Source organism: Procambarus clarkii, chromosome 75 (genome assembly GCF_040958095.1).
Source record: "Procambarus clarkii isolate CNS0578487 chromosome 75, FALCON_Pclarkii_2.0, whole genome shotgun sequence".
Classification (NCBI taxonomy): domain Eukaryota; kingdom Metazoa; phylum Arthropoda; class Malacostraca; order Decapoda; family Cambaridae; genus Procambarus; species Procambarus clarkii.
Window position 1 is genome coordinate 25,451,682 of NC_091224.1, and position 13,547 is coordinate 25,465,228.

A 13,547-nucleotide genomic window follows, 5' to 3' on the forward strand; every position below is an offset into this window, starting at 1 on the left:
GCTTGTTGCATGTAGCCCTGTTCGTTTAGTTTTCGGGAGCGTTTAATTCCCCCCCCCCCTTCCCTACCACACTGCCCTACTTATGCCACATGTCCTCCCCTGCCAACCCTTACTGCCATAATATTTCCAGAACGACTACAGACCGTCGGGGAACACCTCATGGACGGAGGACATTGGATCGCGCCCGAGGAACACTCTCGACGGACTACACGGATGGGCGCACGCAGGACCTACTCACCCACACTGGGGCCAGCCTCTGCGAGGGCGGGATACAGCGATGACGATGCCCACGAGGACCACCTGGCATGGCGGTGCACAGCACGCACAAGGTAATACGCCCACTCCACACGGACACCAAGACTACCCATGCACCAGAAGGTGCTCCATTGGTCACTCCCCGAATGCTGCTTACCTAGCAGCATTTACCAGCCATGTATGCCCGACTCTGTACCTTTTTTCAGTTCTGGAAATCCTGACTTTTGGGTGTCCGGCCTGCTGGCCTTGCGGAGTGGGGGTGCAGCGCTGGCCCCTAAGTGTTCCGCTGTCCGCAGCCTACTTACCCTGACTTGTAGGAGTAATGTTGACCTTGCCCTTTATGTGTATTCTGCATTTACTGGTTAATTTACGAATTTAAATTATGTATTGGAATGGGGCATTATTATCTGTCACGTGTTAGGCCAATATATGCTACTCTAAATGCCCTGATTCTCAAGGAAAAATATGTTAGACATTTGCCTTACTTTTACTCATAGATAATAAGTATTCGGTGTTCTGCAGATCTTGATTTAGTTAATTTACATCACGCTATTGTGATTTCTGTGTGCATACTGCATATATTTGTCTTGATAAGGTAAAAAACACATATTGTATGTTTAACATATTTATTTCTATATTTCTATTATATATAAATTCAGCAAAACGTAAGTATAATATATATATATAATGACATCTTTGATACTGTACCGGTACATTTGTAACTAATGTTAAAAATATTCAACTTATTTACTTTCAAAAGAGTGCTTTGTTAAAATTTAAAAAAAATAGTAAAAAATTAGTTAAGAAGCTTTACCTTAATCAACAAATATATGTAGGCTTCATTAAAAACAAATGGAAAAAAATGTTAAGCAACCTTTAAGTTTCTTAAAAAAAGATTTGATTACCTAAGGAACACTATGGTCATCAGTTCTTCAAATTCTGTACGTTCCAAAGAAGCACAAAACTCATCGAAGCTTATCATCTTGTCACCATCAAGATCAGCGTCATTAATGGTCCGTTCAGCAATATTGTTGAGTTGCTCTTCGCTGTAAAATAGATTACTTAATTTAATAAATGTTAGATCAAGTTCAAGTTCAAGTATGTTTATTGAGATAAGCAATAAATACATCTCAAAGGGATAGAGTAGCTTAGGCTATTTCTACCCCCCCCCCCGAAAAATGTTAGATTTCCCAGTTCTATGTTCTGTAGCCTCATTATTTACATTTTTATATTTCCAATTTAGCAGTTTCCAACATACACTATACAAAAATCTTTTAAAAAAACTAGATTTCTAAACCTAAATGTAGCACTGTAAAAACCACTGTACTAACAGTGACGACGAGAGATATAGGCTGCTAGCTTCTGGTCTCTTGTCATCATTTGAGGATTGTTTGTAATGTAGATTGTTATGCTCCACATGCAAGGCCTTTCATTTTTCAATATTAAAAATAGTCTTCTGACCATTTGTGGAGTTCATGTAGATTTCTTCATAAGGCCTCAATATCATTTTCACTTCCCACTTTACCATACTCTAAGCATCGATAAGTCTTACATATACAGCTACACTAATCATCAACAAATCTAGCATATACAGTACCTACTAATCATGGATAAGTGTGAAATTTGCCCGAAATCCTGCCCGAAACGCTCTGCGTAATAGTGGCTATAGGCATTGTATGTACTAGCTCTATCTATAAATTCATCAATATTTGTATCACACCTTGTATGTATGTACTTTACCTGAATAAACATTTGAATTTACTGCTACACTAATCATGAACAAATTTTACATATACAACACCTACTAATCTTCAACAAGTCTGACATTTACAGCTACACTAATCGTCAAGAAGTCTGGCATTTATTGCCACATTAATCATCAATGAATCTATTTTTATTATTTATTTATTTTATTTATATATATACAAGAAGGTACATTGGGTTTGTGAGAATACATTGGATAGTACAGTAATTACATTCTTGTAAAGCCACTAGTACGCGCAGCGTTTCGGGCAGGTCCTTAATCTAGCAGATAATTTTAAGTAGGTAAGTTCAATCAGAATTGATAAATGAAAGATACATTACAAGAGAAAAATGAGATGAGAGAGATAAGTAAGTATATTAAAGCACATTGTTATATTAAAGCTCTGATTACATTGACAGCTTGATTAGTAATTTAAACAAGATTAATAGACACCATACAGCAGATTGACAGCACATATAAGACAGCAATGATCACAATGGTAAAGATGTTCAGAATGGGTACATAAAGATTGGGAGACTGGGTAGCAAAAGATACAGATAAACAAGATTTATAAACACCATACAATAAAATGGCAGCACATATAAGAAAACAGCAATGATCTCAATGGTAAAGATGTTCAAATTGGGAACAAAAAGGTTGGGAGATTGGGTAGCAATAGATACAGTGCAATTTTAAGGCAAAAAGAGAAAAACTATGAAGATGAAATTAGGTACTTTTTAGTATTGATTTTGAATGATGTAAAAGTTGGACAGCTTTTCAATTCAGTAGGGAGTGAATTCCATAAACTGGGTCCCTTTATTTGCATAGAGTGTTTACACAAATTAAGTTTAACTCTGGGGATATCGAAGAGATATTTATTTCTGGTGTGGTGATAATGGGTCCTATTACATCTGTCCAGAAAGAGTTTCAGACAAGGATTTGCATTTAAGAATAGGGTTTTGTAAATGTAGTTGACACAAGAGAATTTGTGGAGTGAGATTATGTTTAGCATGTTTAGGGAGTTAAACAAGGGGGCTGTGTGTTGTCTGAAAGCAGAATTTGATATTATTCTGATAGCAGATTTTTGCTGGGTGATGATGGACCTGAGGTGGTTTGCAGTGGTTGAACCCCATGCACAGATACCATAGTTGAGATAGGGATAGATTAGTGCATAATATAGAGAGATGAGAGCAGAGTTAGGAACATAATATCTGATTTTGGAGAGTATACCAACTGTTTTAGAGACTTTCTTAGTTATGTGTTGTATATGGGTACTGAAGTTGAGTCTCTTGTCTAGGAATATGCCAAGAAACTTTCCATCATTTTTATTGCTAATATTTACATTGTCAATCTGAAGCTGAATTGCATTTGTAGATTTGCTTCCAAATAGGATGTAGTAGGTCTTTTCTATGTTAAGTGTTAGTTTGTTGGTTGACATCCATAAGTGGACTTTTTTTAGTTCATTATTAACAACATCATTTAGTGTATGTGGGTTGGGGTTGGAGTAAATGAGGGTAGTATCATCAGCAAACAAAATAGGTTTCAGAATGTTAGAGACATTAGGCAGATCATTAATGTATATAAGAAATAGTAGGGGTCCCAAGATGCTGCCCTGAGGCACTCCAACGGTTATTGGTAGAATGGGAGAGATTATATTATTGATGGCTACACATTGGTGTCTATCACTAAGATAGGATTGGATATAGTCCAGTGCATGGCCTCGGATTCCATAATGATGGAGTTTACATAAGAGGTAATCGTGATTAACAGTATCAAAGGCCTTTCTCAGGTCAATGAAGAGTCCAATTGGAAACTCATTTTTGTCAAGGGCAGAGTAAATTATATCAAGGAGACTAATAATTGCATCGTTGGTACTCTTTTGAGAGCGGAAGCCAAACTGACAGGGGCTAAGAATGTCGAATTTTACGAGATAGGAGTAGAGCTGTTTGTAGATAATTTTTTCAAATATTTTTGATAGTATGGGTAGGTTCGATATTGGTCTGTAGTTGTTTATGTCTGACGGATTACCTCCTTTATGAACTGGCGTTACTCTTGCGTTTTTAAGGATATCAGGGAAGGTATGACACTCAAGGGATTTGTTGAACAGCAGAGCTATAGGTGGTGCAAGGGCATGGGAGGCGCTCTTGTATACAATGGATGGGATTTCACTGATGTTCCCAGCTTTGGTTTTTAGTGAGTGTATGATGGACACAACATCTGACGGGCTGACTGGTGAGAGGAGAAGAGAGTTTGGATAGCTGCCTGAGAGATATGTGTCTGAGTCTGTGGGATTTTACTTGCAAGGTTAGCACCAATCGATGAAAAGAAGCTATTAAATTCATTCGCCATTTCTAAGTCAGATGACAGTGTAAGGCCATCCTTAGAGAGTGTTATCTGGTTGTGGGAGTGTTGTTTAGTTCCCAGGATGTTAGAGATGGTATTCCATGTGCTTTTCATGTTGCCTTTTGCTTCTTTGAATCTAGTCTCATAATATGAAAGTTTTGCTTTTCTTATGATACTGGTAAGCACTGATGAGTACCTTTTAACTACTTCCATTGAAATTAGGCCACTCCTGAATTTCTTTTCGTATTCATGTTTTTTGTTGATTGATTTAATTATGCCACTTGTGAGCCACGGGTTATTTTAATCTGACATTTCCAGTGCATCACTAAAATATAAAGTTCATCAAAGATGTCACTTGCCTGATATTTTCCCCGACCATAGCATGGAGCGCTTCCCGAAGCTCCCCCAAGGAGATGTGGTTATCATCATCAAGATCATATACTCTGAACACAACTGAAAAAATACACCAGAAGTATAAACTTTAGTACAGAAAGCACTTTTATAAGCATAATGAGATTTCTCATAACATAAATTTAAATATTAGGAGCAGGTGAAGTAAGGTAATTATCAGGCGAAGTGCTATTCCAGCATGACTATATTTTTGGGGGGAAGAGATACGAGGACAGGTTTTGAGCTGGGATAATATGACGGAATGATGGAACGGTGCCCAACCACTTGGGCAGTCGAAGATTGAACCCCATGCAAGACGTGAAACGGTCCCATCACTGACTAGTTTTGGTGGATAGACAATACCATGAACAATATTATTAAAGTTACTGGATGTAATCTGCATTACCTCCTGTATCTACACTCTATGGATGATGAAATGTATCCTGCAATGTATATGTTATCATTTTATTAATTCTGCTAGAATTTACCTACTTAAAATTATCTGTTAGATTAAGGACCTGCCCGAAACGCTGCGCGTACTAGTGGCTTTACAAGATTGTAAACACCATGCTATGTATTCTCACAAACCCAATCTACCTTCTTGTATATAAATAAATAAATAAATAAATAAATAAATGAAGGCGACGAGTCACAATAACGTGGCTGAAGTATGTTGACCAGACCACACACTAGAAAGTGAAAGGACGACGACGTTTCGGTCCGTTCTGGACCATTCTCAAGTCGATGAGAATGACTTCACGTTCTAGTGTGTGGTCTGGCCAACAATATAGATGATGGGTGATGGAGAATGCCATGAGGGACGACGTTACATGGAAAACACTGAAGTTTTCCATATAGCATTGTCCCTCATGGCATTCTCCATCACTCATCATCCATAGATTGTAGATACAGGAGGTAATGCAGATTACATCCAGTAACTTTAATAATACTGTTCATGGTATTGTCTATCCACCAAAACTAGTCAGTGATGGGACCGCTTCACTTCTGACAAATAGGGAAACCACTTTTAGACATTTATAGAAGATGCCAAGCAACTAAATGAAGGTGCAGACAAACAGAAGTAAATTATAAAAAGGATTAATAGTGATACCGATGTTCCAGCTTATCACAAGTTTTTGTTGAGTAGTGATTTGTTTAAATCTCGGTTCTTTTTTTGCATTTTCTCAATTCTAAGACACGTTATACTAATCTACACTAATATATCCTCAGTACCCAAATTTATATCTAAATAATATGTCTATTTGTCTATCTGCGTAAAGTAGGAGGCCAGACGCGTGAGGCAAGCCTCATCATACTTTCCACATATACAACATGTGGGGTATGTGTGTCACAGGCCAGTCGGGGTCGGCCCAACTACCATGCTTTAATAAATATCAGCATCAAAGGGCCTTTCTCCTTGTGATATTTATGAAGAATGAAATTAAATCAGAGGGTTGTGAAAACATTAGATTTCTATGAATTATTGTTGTTGTTGTTAAAGATTTGCTACCTGGAATAAAAAGTTCCAAGTAACACGAGCTATGGTGAGCCCGTAGTCTATGACTGCTCCAGCAGTTTACCCGGATGAAATGGGGAGGAAACGGGAGAAGGAAAGGGGGGGGGGGAGGTGGGAGAAAGGGAGGGAAAAGGATAGAGAAGAAAAGGCTGAAAAGGGGGGGGGGGGAGAAGATAGGAAAAGGTGGGTGAGGAGAGAAAGGTAGATGATGGGAGAGAAAGTTGGATAGAAAGGAAGATTGGGGATGTTGGATAATACGGGGAGAGAGGTGGGAAATAGAGGGAGAAGAGTGGGGAGTGGGAGAGTTGGAAAAAGGGAACGAAAGTGGGAAGAGGGAGAGAGAGAGGAACATAGCCTAGTGCCCCGCTGGTTCTCTACAATGGCTCGCTCCCTCACCAGTGCAGACTACAGCAATAATTAGTACTAAATACATAAAAAACAGTATTTTAATTCAGTATTTAAATATTATTCTGTAATACAGTCTTGTAATTCTGTATTGTAACACAGTATTGTAATACAGCATTAAATACAGTATGTAATAGTGTTTTAATACAGTATGTAAGGGTATTGTAATACGGTACGTAATACAGTATTGTAATAAATTATGTAATACAGTATTGTAATAAATTATGTAATACAACATTGTAATGCTGTATGTAAACGAAAATTAAGAAAATAAATATAAAAATCTGGAGTCAGATCAGACAATTTAGGAGGCTTAGGCTTTCCCCGCTTGATTATGAACACGGTGGTGCCGTGTTCCAGGTGAGTAATGGTCGTCTGGTGGCAGAACGGTTCCTGCCCATTATGGGTTCCGTTGTTACCAGTCTGGGTGGACTGAGGAACAGTACAGAGGTACTAGTAGAGGTACTGTGTACCTCTACACACACCGTGCCCGCACATTGCTCTGTAAAGCTTTACTTACATCGTAGCTTCTCGATCCGATTATTCAGCTTGTTTTCCTTGCTGTTTTTTATCCTGCGGAAGCGAGCCATGCTATGCACAAACTGACGGAAGTTCAACTGTTCATTTTCACTTTCCTATAGAGAGAAATTAAAATTGTGCTTTAATAAGAACAAATAAAATGGTTCAGAATACATCAAAACATCTACCCCTCTCTCATCCCCCCCCCCCTTTACCCTCACTACTCACCCTCCCTCCTCCCCGTCACCCTTACCCACTCCGTCCCCTCCCTCATCTTGGGAGGGGACGGTACTCCCAAAGGTACCTACTCCAAAGGTAAGCCTTCGGAGCCACACCCAATTGCTTTGGGAAAGGAAAAAACCGGAAAAGCGGCGGCGGCAACATCAGCTGGTGGGAGAAATTATAGTCAGAAATTTCAGTATGGATATTTCCGTATGGAGAAATTTCAGTATAGAGAAATTACTTTCAGTATAGAGAAATTATAGTCAGTCAGCCCGGTGCAGGTCACAGTCTTGTCGCCGCGCCTGCATTCGAATCTCGATCCCTTTCGCTTTGATGTCCAAAGGGATTGGAAAGGATGGGGGGGGAGGTAGAGGGATGGGGAGATGAAATTCAGGAAGAGGATGCGGGTGTAGAGAGAGAGGTGGTTTGAAAGTTGGGTGGCCTGTCCACCATGGGTTGACATATGTGTGTGTGTTGTTTGTTTGTGTATGTGTTATGTTGGGTTGTCAGTACATTGGCTGGGGGGTGGGGGGGGAGGTGGGGGTGGGGGGGGGCTAGTGTTTGTGACCTGGCTGGTGTCTTGGAGCACTAGAGCTGATTGTGTTGGCTGAAGGAGGTTAATCTTAGCAACATCAGGGTAGTTACACTTCTCATAGCACAACAAAAGGTTTTTGGTTTTGTATTTTTTTTGTAGTAGTTTTATTTCGTTATTTATTTTTTGTTTGTTTATTTATTTATTTATTTATTTTTCCCCAGATGAGTGGCCCATCCCGGACCCGATCTACACCAAATGAAGAATAAAGAAGAAAAAAGAAATCTCGAACCGATACCAGTCTCCATGGTGCAGTGGTAAGACACACTCCTGGCGTTCCACGAGCGCTTTGTCATGGGTTCGTATCCTGGCCGGGAGGATTTACTGGGCGCAAATCCTTAACTGTAGCCTCTGTTTAACGCAACAGTAAAATGTGTACTTGTAAAAACGATTCTTCGCGGCGGGGATCGTATTCCAGGGACCTGCCCGAAACGCTACGCGTACTAGTGGCTCTACAAGAATGTAACAACTCTTGTATATATCTCAAAAAAAAAAAAAAAAAAAAAAAAAAAAAAAAAAAACATTCTCCTCCCCTCCTTCAAACACTTGTGTGGGTGATGGGCTGTCATCCAACCTTTCGAGTGTAAACACTGATGTAAAAATAATAGTTTAGTGTTTGGTGCCCTTTTATCATCCATTACAGCTTGGTTAGTCTGAGCTAGTAATTAAGGGCCCAATTGAGTTTTTTGTTTTGGTTTTACCTCATATATAGACGCAGAATGATTCTGGACCTTTCTTTAGGTTTTGGACAATTTTTCTTTCGTAGTCGGCGCCTGGCAGCTGGGTGGACAGCGCTTCGGATTCGTAGTCCTGAGGTTGCGGGTTCGATCCCCGGTGGAGGCAGGAGAGAAATGGGCAAAATGTTTCTTTCACCCCAAATGCCCCTGTTACCTAGCAGTAAAATAGGTACCTGGGAGTTAGTCAGCTGTCACGGGCTGCTTCCTGGGGGTGGAGGCCTGGTCGAGGACCGGGTCGCGGGGACACTAAAGCCCCGAAATCATCTCAAGATAACCTCAAGATAATCTCTTTTGACTGATCTGATTTTCTGAGTGGCCAAGTTTAGTGACTTTTTGCATAACTAATAATCAGTGACGTCCATCGTGGATTTACACGTTCTCCAGAGGTTCCTCTTGGTTACCAATGCTCGTCTTACGACCTGTGTCATCCATCGAGTTCTCTTTCTTGTCTTTCTTCTTTTCGGCACATATTTTTAAACGAGTTCGGTGAGACTTTGAAATTTTGCCATGCTGCTTCCGTGTCATGTTCGCCCATCAGCTCCCTCCAGGAGGACAAACCTCCTATGGTTTGTAGTTCCTCTCTCATTCCTTGATATTCAACTCGCTGGTAATCTAAAAATTCTTCACCTTTAACCTTTATGTGGGTTTCTATATTCGTAGTCCATCTTGAAATATGGTGGTCGCACGAGGGGTTAGCTTTTCCCTCACATGAATTTGATCAATCATACCCTCTTCTGTAGTCAGGACAAGATCTAATATATTGTTGCCACGTGTGGGCTCTACCACATGTTGTATTTCTTCCACATGTTGTATGAGGAAGGAGTCCTACACGAGGTCGATAAATTGTTCACGTTCTGCTTGTAATGTTAGGTTGATCCACTCTATAGTCTCGTGGTTAAAGTTCCCCATTATTAGGGGTTTGGATTTCAGATGTCGCATTGATCACATTATGCTGACCCGTAATTTCCTCTTCCACTGCTGTGTCAGCCCTGTAGCATACTCCCACGGTTACTTTGCTACCATCCTGAGTTAGTATGTTTCACCACACAGACTCTGAGGAACCCATGGTGCTCAGTTCCTCATTGTTGGTTGCATCCAAGTCCTCTTGTACACATAGCATTACCCCGCCTGCTCTTGTTGTTCTGTCCTCTCTGCATGGTGGGTGCTCAACCCGTCCTCTTACAAATAACGTCGCTTTTCGCTCGTATGCTCACTAAGGCTAAAAATTACCGTAATAGAAAATGGAATCTGCTAGCGACAGTGACGTACTGTCACGTTTTCTGTTTTCGGTCCTGTGGTTTAGTCTGCTAGGTTAGGAAAGGACATATGAACAGTTTTCATGACGTTTTGAAACCTTAGGAGAACTTGCTGCCCTCCTAATCTACCAGAGGACCCAAAATTTTGGATAACGACAATTTTTGGTAGGGGCCCATACAAGCGACGTTATTTGTAAGAGGAGAGGTTGCTTACCCTTCAGTCATGTCCCCTCGGCCCCATGTTTCACTGAGGCCAGTGATGTCGGCCTTTTCAGCCGTAGTATATGCACATAATTGATATATATATACATTAATATATCACGCCATTATGAAAATAATTTTGGGGCAATGGAGTGACTCGAACTTGCGTTCTGGAAAATCCCAGACACCTGCCCTAACCGACTCGACCACAATGATACAAATATACCACGCCCTTTATAACAAATATAACTGCTCCTATACAAATATATCTGCCCCTATACAGTCCAACCACTTGGGCTGGACGGTAGAGCGACAGTCTCACTTCATGCAGGTCGGCGTTCAATCCCGGACCGTTCAAGCGGTTGGCACCATTCCTTCCCCTCCGTCCCATCCCAAATCCTTATCCTGACCCCTTCAAAATAACATAATATTCACCTTGAAGATAGCGTGAACGATGCGCTCACAAAGAAGGTTGTTTGACAGTTCAGGAATACAGAGCAAGTCTTCACGACACAACCATCCTTTGTTACCGGTGTCCAAGCTGGTGAAGCGGCTGTACAGCTCTTTGATCTCTCCCGTCAGAACTGTTCACATTAAAAAGTAAAAGTTACATAAACTCTACATTTTTGGTGTCAAGTAAACCAAAGAATAGAATATTTCCTAAGTTAAGAAAATTAAATGTTTCATTTAATATTATTATTCCTGCAGTATTTTCCTGCTTAAAAATATTTTATACTTAAGCTGAAATAGTTACCTGTTAATTTTTTTTTTATAAAACAGGACCAAGCCTCGGTGGTTTTCTCCCTATAAGGGGGTTGTGGGTGTGAGGTGCATATTTACTCACAGGATGAGTAAAGGTGCCCAGTGCTGTCAATATGCCGGCATGTTCATTCAAAGGATGAATAAAAATGCCCAATACTGTCACTATGGAGGCCTGTTCACTCACAGGATATCATCTCATACTCCTGATACCATCTCTTCCTATTCTAGACACCGTCTGGTCATACTGGAGATGCCTCATACTTACACTGTGTCTCCGCCTGGATATCCTTAAGGTCGTGGTGTGGGAGGCTTGAGTTGTTCCCCATCGTCTCGGCTGGCGACCACTGCTTCTCTTCTTTAATGCACAAAGGAACCTGTAAAGGCAGAACATTATTTATATATATTATATATAATATATGTGTTCTGCCTTTACAGCTTCCTTTGTGCATTAAAGAAGAAGCCCTTGCGAAACGCTTTTAGGCGTCAGACCAAAAATAAAAATATAAAAAATGAATTTTGGAGAGTTAATTTTTCCAATACCTTCGGCAGTGAAGAAAAACGTAAGAAATATTGAGAAGATTCATGTTAGAATTATTAATCTTACCCGTTCGGCGTCGGTCGTATTCAACAACATATATATATATATATATATATATATATATATATATATATATATATATATATATATATATATATATATATATATATATATACATATATATATATATATATATATATATATATATATATATATATGTATATATGTATATATATAATATATATATATATATAGCTGTATTATATATAAGCATACTTATGTTCAGTTATTCGTTTCACATTAGGTTTAAGAGCATGTCAGCCACGGAAGGGTTATTAAGGCTATCACAATGACATACTAATCTTACTAATTAGTACAACTTACTAATCACTGAGTTGAAAAATCCTCAGGAACAGGTTTTTTTTTGTTTGGCAAGCCGCCGGCTTCCTGTAGAAATCCCCAAGGGAAACATAAGATAAATACTTTAGCTGTGAACATTATTTAGGACTAAACTAACAGTGTTTACACCCCGAGCACTGGAGTACACCTCCAGGTGCACATGCACACAATATTTCGGACAATTCTTAAACTCTAACATAGTTCATTGTATTGGGGGACAGGCAGCCAGTGTATATATACATGTTAGGCTTATATCGAGGTCTCCCCAAGGTCGATTTACTGACCCCCCATGATGTAACCCCACAAACAGCTCACTCCTGGATATCTATTTACTGCTTGGTGAACAGGTACATTAGGTGATTAGGAAACGCGCCCAACCATTTCCGTCTCGCCCGGGACTCGAACCAGAAATTCTCGATTGTAAGTTGAGAAGTAAGCCTACTGTACAACCAGGACATGTGGGAGTGTTTACAATTATTATAGCGTATACGATCACTTAGCAAAAGTTGAGCATTATTAACATTGTCACAAATATTTATAAAAATTTTAGAAAATATAAATGTCGATACAGGGATACAAGGTAGGCTTTGTACTAGATGAAGTTGGAGAGGTTACTTATATGTTATAGCTTACTGCTCGATAGTTATTGGGATATCGACGACGGTTTCACGTGTGATTGGCGATAATTTATATACAATTGTCCCTGGATTGTGGTGCAATAAGTTATTGTGTTAATTTTCTTATCTGGATATTAGGCTACTGCATGCCGACAATGTCTATAAGATACCTATATTTCCTCCTGCACTGTCCCGAGTTTCACTAAAAGTCATACAATATAGGTAAGAGCGACCTTCCCGATAATGGATAATTCCCAAAGTTCATTATATTACAATCGTCACAATCACTACACTCTGCTGTTCCCAGTGTACTGGTGTAGGGTGGGGCGGCGCACCTTGTGGAGAGAGAGAGCGAGACCTCGCCAGGAGAGCTACACCCAACGACTGCTGCTGGTCAAGCAGGTGTGGTGGCAGGTGTGTGTGTGTATTGTGGGATGAAGCAGCACTGTGTAACCTTCCCCCCCCCCCACAATATCTCCACACAACTCCCCCATCACCTCTGGCTGTCGTTTAGACCGTTGTGTTTCACAATGTTCTGTATGTACGACAACTCTTCCCCAGCTCAGTGAAAAATGCTTCTTTCACAGATTTCAGTAGATTTCACTTATTATACACGCCATACCTATGGTGTAAGTGGTAGTCCCTCCCCCCATTCCCAGCCTGTGAGTGGTAGTCCTTCATTCCCAGCCTGTGAGTGGTAGTCCCCCCATTCCCAGCCTGTGAGTGGTAGTCCTTCATTCCCATCCTGTGAGTGGTAGTCCCCCCATTCCCATCCTGTGAGTGGTAGTCCCCCCATTCCCAGCCTGTGAGTGGTAGTCCCCCCATTCCCAGCCTGTGAGTGGTAGTCCTTCATTCCCATCCTGTGAGTGGTAGTCCCCCCATTCCCAGCCTGTGAGTGGTAGTCCTTCATTCCCATCCTGTGAGTGGTAGTCCCCCCATTCCCAGCCTGTGAGTGGTAGTCCTTCATTCCCATCCTGTGAGTGGTAGTCCCCCCATTCCCAGCCTGTGAGTGGTAGTCCTTCATTCCCATCCTGTGAGTGGTAGTCCCCCC

General features: G+C 40.5%; 1 protein-coding gene and 1 long non-coding RNA gene across 5 annotated transcripts in view; one reads left to right on the plus strand and one right to left on the minus strand.

Moving 5' to 3' along the window:
- LOC138356902 (uncharacterized) overlaps nt 1–8,484 on the plus strand; it is a 381,031-nt gene extending 372,547 nt beyond the window's left edge. Inside the window, exons 3-4 of one of the 2 annotated variants that reach the window (XR_011224707.1) lie at nt 131–329; nt 8,151–8,484. This is a non-coding gene — a long non-coding RNA (uncharacterized lncRNA). Of the gene's footprint in view, nt 1–130; nt 721–8,150 lie in introns of those variants that run through there. The other variant, XR_011224706.1, reaches the window with a different exon arrangement.
- Nucleotides 865–12,936, minus strand: LOC123771674 (calcineurin B homologous protein 1). 3 transcript variants are annotated; one of them, XM_045764311.2, is made up of 7 exons: nt 12,832–12,902; nt 11,865–11,927; nt 11,208–11,316; nt 10,616–10,764; nt 7,174–7,288; nt 4,702–4,795; nt 865–1,301 (listed from the first exon to the last, which is right to left on the minus strand). In XM_045764311.2, the coding sequence occupies exons 3-7, from the start codon at nt 11,266–11,268 to the stop codon at nt 1,157–1,159; spliced, it is 564 nt and encodes a 187-aa protein (XP_045620267.1). In that variant the 5' UTR covers nt 11,269–11,316; nt 11,865–11,927; nt 12,832–12,902; the 3' UTR covers nt 865–1,156. The 3 variants fall into 3 exon arrangements, with proteins under 3 accessions (XP_045620267.1, XP_045620266.1, XP_045620268.1); XM_045764310.2 differs by lacking the exon at nt 11,865–11,927 and having other exon boundaries at nt 12,832–12,936; XM_045764312.2 differs by lacking the exons at nt 11,865–11,927; nt 12,832–12,902 and adding an exon at nt 12,667–12,788.
- Between the last annotated feature and the right edge of the window lie 611 nt (nt 12,937–13,547).